The sequence below is a fragment of the Adelges cooleyi genome, unplaced genomic scaffold, assembly GCF_023614345.1.
Source record: "Adelges cooleyi isolate 19-005CV unplaced genomic scaffold, UGA_ACOO_1.1 ACOO_flye_CR_arks_rails_tigmint_CR_PRNA_651, whole genome shotgun sequence".
Lineage (NCBI taxonomy): Eukaryota > Metazoa > Arthropoda > Insecta > Hemiptera > Adelgidae > Adelges > Adelges cooleyi.
In genome coordinates, this window is record NW_026096352.1 from 14024020 (window position 1) to 14030207 (window position 6188).

The 6188-nt window shown below is 31.5% G+C and overlaps 1 protein-coding gene across 2 annotated transcripts; it reads right to left on the minus strand.

Moving 5' to 3' along the window:
• Nucleotides 1–4291: 4291 nt before the first annotated feature.
• On the minus strand, nucleotides 4292–5848 carry LOC126844135 (arginine kinase-like). 2 transcript variants are annotated; one of them, XM_050582014.1, is made up of 2 exons: nucleotides 5830–5848; nucleotides 4292–5340 (listed from the first exon to the last, which is right to left on the minus strand). In XM_050582014.1, exons 1-2 carry the CDS (start codon nucleotides 5846–5848, stop codon nucleotides 4292–4294), a joined length of 1068 nt encoding a protein of 355 aa, XP_050437971.1. The 2 variants fall into 2 exon arrangements, with proteins under 2 accessions (XP_050437971.1, XP_050437972.1); XM_050582015.1 differs by lacking the exon at nucleotides 5830–5848 and having other exon boundaries at nucleotides 4292–5356.
• Nucleotides 5849–6188: the final 340 nt, after the last annotated feature.

Consider the following 6188-nt stretch of genomic DNA (forward strand, 5'->3'; position numbering starts at 1 on the left):
TAATTGCAGTGTGCATATTTTAAGAACATTGGAAGACGCCTCTGACCCATAATATTTTCAATTGTCTAAAACCGTACGTTTTTTTATTTGATTTATTAGCAACGCTAATTTCACCGTCCTAATTGCTGTTATCGAGTTCTAACCTAGTTTTGCGCCATTTAGTTTCATCAGAATCACATTTTAGTAGAAAAAAAATTTCTTTCTTTAATTACGGTTTCGAAAACATTTAATTTTTCTTAATAAAATTAATTATTGAAAATAACCACAAAACTATCCGGAGATCTACACACAGGGAGATGTTCAAGTTCTGAATATTATTTCAAAGGGTAAATCATTAAACTTCCCAATCCTCCTATAAACGTTAAAATATCGAGAAGTATTTATTAACTAGAAATATTTATACAAAAAAGATTTATTTATTTTCATTTAAAAATTAAATACTGTATTAAGTATAGTATAAACAATATATATATATATATATATATAGATTTAATATCTAGCTATCTATCTATTTGAATATGCGGTTATCGATTATTTCCATCGTTCTGCATTGAACGGGTAAAACATGAATACTTAGGGACATTTTTTATTATTTTATTTGAAATTTGTAAAAATAAAGCTGTTGTGTTAATTATAACGCTGTTCACTCTGTATGCACAATATGATCGATTTACCTAGCGGTGAGTCATGTTCTTTGAAAATAATAAAAATAATGTTGTTTTTCTTAATGGACAAATTTGTATTTATTTTATTATACTAGACAACTTTCTAAATTTTACTTTTTTTACTATTTTCAATAGCTGTATATATATTAACTTATCAATATTAAAATTGCCGGACGGTTTATACCCAGTTTTCGATAATTTTTTCAAGCGTTTGTGACTTAACCGTAGGTTAACTCAACAGCTATAGCTAATAGCTGTACAAAAAAACTAATGTTAAATAATTAAAAAAATTAAAGGTACCTAAACTAACTCTGCCACAATGACGTTATCTACATCATAGTTGTTATATTATACAATTGTAGCGGGACAATAAATAATAAATATTTTATACTATTAGTAATTTTAAGCATTTTTAATTACCTTAAAATTGTAATTATTATTATTTTTTTCAAGTTTTTTTTTGCTATAATCAACATAATATAAAATTAATTTTTTTTTTTCAATTGAATTTGATAGCTAATCAAGTCATTTTTCAAAATAATATACATTTATTTTATTATTATTTTGTTAAATACTAAAAAAACAATTAAATTTAAATGAATAATTTATAATATTATAAATAATAACTTAATTAAAAATAAAAATATTTATTAGGTACCGTTAAGTAATCTATTTCTTAGTTATTGCTTGAGTTTTGTAATGTCATTAAAAAAGTAATATTCAAATAAAACAATTTTTGAAAAACACATACGCAAGCTCATATGAAAGTATAGTACATTTCTTAACAAATGGAAAGTGGAAAAACTCCTACACAAGAATTAGATTATTCAAACAAAATTCAGAGTTTAGAAAAAGAAACAATTTGACTATTTTAAACCAAGTTGTAGCGTACTGTTTATTTAAGTTTAAAAATATGTATATTTGTTTGATTTTGAAGGGGAAGAGGTGACATTTTAGATTCAAGATATTTGTTTTAAAATGGTGTGTTTTTCTTTATTGCATAAAGTGATTGCATGGTGAAAAATTTACACGCATGTTTCTATACCAAAAAAACCTAAATCCCAATAATACCAACTTAATGACTCAAACCTAGCAATTAAGTATACGTTATGAGAAAGATTTGTTTGTTATAAATCTACGTCATTTCTTGCATATGCAATTGAGTATAAAACTTTTAGGATTAGCATATGTTGTGCAACGAAATCTGGGAAGAAATAGTTAGGACTGTGTATGGACAAAGACACATACTAGGCACTTGATCATACATACTAAATACGTTTAAAAAATTATAAATAATATATACGTTTAATGTGACAAACATTTAAAAAACAAAAAAACATGAATATAGTTATGTGTTTGTGAGAGAGTATAAATTTATTAAATAAATACAGTTTTAAAAAACTAGCAATGGTTTTTGAACGATTAATGAAATATCAAAAAAAAAAAAAAATAACCTCATATAAAACATTTTTATTAGACTATAGATATATTTCACTGACTTGGTAGTCGGTTTCTAAATGTCAAATAATTAAAAGCAGTGTGAATATCCATGAACTGCACGTTATGTTTATCGTAGTAAACTAGGTTCAACTTTATATTGTACTCCACCAATTTTATTCAACTTTGGTATACTCGAAAAGGCTGTCAAAAAATAATTAGGATTGGTAGTTACATTCTTGAAAATGTATTGCCCCTGTGAAAATAATAAATTCAATACAATATATTGAATACTGGCAGTATACTGCAAAAATGTATTGTTACATTTTTACATTAAAAGAAGGTACCGACGAGTACCATTTTTTTAACATCGAGTATTAAGCTAAATAATGAATATATTATTGAAAAATAATTTTCTGAGTGTCTCTAAAACGTCATCTTTCGGTTAAATAAAATATATCTTTGCTCAGAAACCATCAAAATCCGAGTAAAACGCACTTAGCATAGTTATGATTAAGTTAGAGTTATAGTTAAGAACTCGTACAAGAACATCGTAGTACAGACATCAGTTATATCAAACGTTTTCATATTACAGCAATCAATAAAATGCTCTTTGCATTTGAGTGCTTCGATATTAATCTAAAGCCAAGAAACGCCATTAATGATCAATTATTCTTTAAAGCATGACAAAATAAACTCGGCTTACTCGGCCTTGTTCAAACACGACATTGGTATTGAATTGGAAGTCGAGATACTACTTGTCATAATACTGTTTAATACTATAATGTATGACTTCTCCAAAAGAATGGTTCACGTTTACATTAAAAAAAAAAAACGTATTTCATGCCGTATAGGCTGAAGTAATGGAGACCCTAGGAGACCCTACGTGCAGTATGTAATTATTTTATATTATTAAATTTAACAATATCAAATTGAAATAAGGGTTACCTTAGATTCGGCAAAAGGTAAAAATCACAGTGATAAGGTAAAATAATTTGACTGCACTATAGTTCATGATTGGTTTTAAATAACAAAATGTCTTCATTCGATATACCACCAAAAGTGTATTTTCGAATTCCTTGATCACAAGTTGTACTCACAAACTGTAATGATACAGAGAAGATAATAGTGAAATAGTGAAAAAAAACATAGTATTATATCTATTATATTGTCTCAATTGAAGCTACAATTGAAATACATTTTTTTAGGAAAAACCACTAGAACCATGTCATTGTATGTTCAAATTGTACATAATTACAATAACAATTATCATCCATTGTTAAAACTCTTGGTTGTCAAAAATCAAAACAGAGTTTCCTGTTTGTCCTCATTCGTTTGCACTGTGTGTTTAATTATTGACAGGTCGTTAACCAGTTTTGAGTTAATACTTTTAAAGTTATTTAAGTTTAAATTTTAGAACCGGGTGGTAGGTTGAATGTAGAATTCATTTTATCTACACGCATTACTCTACCGCAGTCATCTTTTCGTCCTAATATTATAACAAAAATTACTTCTTAATTTTACTGTAAATCTGCAAAAAGTCATGTCAAACGTCTCGAGTTTAATCCAAACATATTTCTAATATCTTGTCTGTTTGTCAAACCTTTTTTTATTTTCATCGAAAAAGATGAATACTATCCTATCCTTAGCTACTTAGTAATTCATTCCCCATTCTTTTTTTGAGCCAACTGTCTTTAACCGGCGTAATGTGCCAAAAACCAATGTTAAATCGATTATAGTAAAAATAAAAAAAATTAAAATCGAGTTTATTAATATTACCTAAATGAACTTTCTACTGGACAGAAAATGACAGGAAATGTAATAGCTATTTGGAAAGCTTGGCATACAGCTGTGTAAATATAGCAAAATCAAGAAGATCATTCAAATTCTTGTCAGGTTCAACTTCTTTCTTTTGCCATAGATCACACCATGAAAGTGCTTGTTCTTTTAAATTCTCTAGAAGTGGACTATACAATTAATTGACGTTGATACATTCTACAACTTCCACAAAAGATTGATAATTCAAATATTTGCAGTGTTCTCTTAAATGTATAATATGTTAAAAAAACTAACCCATTAAACTTTGTCATAATTTAGGAGTTCCTAACATTTTTTTTTTTACTTCATTACGTATCGTGTAAATTTTTAATTTATTTTTTGTAAAATTTTGTTTTCTTTCACCATAAGTATTACAATTGTTTTTCAATTTTGATCAGCTCTGTTATTCCGTCGTTCATCTCCTTGACAGCTTGATATTCCGTTAGACCCATTCTCCTCTTGTTGGAAATGTCATAAACTCCGCCTTCGGCGTCCGTGTGTTCGCCCCGGGTTCCTCTCACCTGCAAGCTGTACTTGGCGGCGACTTGTTCCAGTTTAGCTTTGTCGGCGGCCAACTTGGGCAACTTAATGTGAACGGAAGCCCGGATGGTCGTTCCCAAGTTGGTCGGGCAGAACGTCAGAAATCCCAGGCGGTCGTGGTGTGCAAACGGAAGTCTTTGCTCGACGTCGTTCACGGCGGTCACCAGCCTCTTGTACACCTCGCCCAAGTTGCCTCCCATCTGCATGGAGATCAGCCTCAAGTGGTCCTCTTCGTTGCACCACACCAGGAACGTCTTGTCCCGGTTGTGGAATATGCCCCGGCCGGTCGGCCAGAACCGGGACGCGTTTGCCGCTTGCAGAAACCTGTCGCCTTCTTTGAACAGGAAATGGTCGTCGATCAGCTTCTGTTGCACCGTTTTGGACATGCCGGTCAACCGGTAAAACTCTCCTTGCAGGTCGCCGGCAAGTCCCTTCAACGTCGTCGACACCTTCTCCTCCATCTCTTTGTACTGCGCTTCCGTCAGCAGCGGGTTGAACGGGTAACCGACCAACGAACGGGCGCACCGCACCCGCGTGGAAATAACATATTTCTTTTCCGCGTCCAGGTCGCCAAGCGCGTTCACGTCTCCCCAGTCTTTTGCCGGATGTTTGTCTGTGGGTTTGAAACCTTTGTGATAATCTTCGATGATCGGGTCGAATATTGGCGCGAACACCGTGTAAGCTTCGGCATCTGGCGCATAGATACCGACCCCCGAGTCGTGATTCTCAAATCCGGACTGAACACAATCCAACAGGGTCGAACCGAAGCTGGTCTTTTTGCCTTTTAGTTCTCCGAACACTCCTTTGGTGAGATACTTCTTTATCAGGGATTTACTGTCGGACGACGCGAGCGAACACCATCCGGATTCCAATTTCGACACTACGTTCCGGTCCATTCCGCATTTTTTGAAAATCTCGAAATTCCGACAGCAGTTTAACTTTGTCGGTAACCAAAAATTTGAACGAACCGGAAGTGATTTGTAAAAGATGTTTTTAAAACACGTCATCGATGTGTTAATTTTAAAATGTTAAAACGGTAAAAACTGCTGTTGATTTTCAGATGAATTTAGAAAATTAAGTAGTTATAGTTTTTTTTTTTATATTTACGAGCCAACAAAAAGTTAGATTATACTAAAAAAATTGCACTTAAATCATTCATAAAAAAAAAAACAATTGTTTTTTCTTTCATAAATACGCTGTCATTATTTTTTCAAGGATTTTTTTAGATTATGACCTACAAGTGTTTAGTAGTCACAAATGATTGTTTATTAAAAAAAAATGTTAAAAAAATTTAATAAATATTAAATCTTTAGTTCTTACAAAAAAGTAAACAAACATTATAAGAAAAACTAGGAATTGTCGTCAAAACAAGAACTAGTGTACAGCATAGGTATACATTTCTGATAGACATGCACTGAATACTTGTTGAATTACTACTCATACATCTTAGTCAGCTCTGCACTGGCCTATCGGGCAACCAAATTGGTAGCAAATAATTAGGAATTAAAATTTTCAAAAATATAATCATATTTTTTGTAAAAAAATAATGGCGCGTCATCTCATCAAATGGTGTTTTCGGCTGAAGCCACCTTCGCTCTAAACTCTATACGTTTATCAATACATAAAAAAAACTAAACTCGTGTCTTAATAATAATAAAAAAAATGGTTTTTATTTACTTTTGAACTGCTGCTATACAACGCACACCGCAGTGCCCGAATAATGTCAAA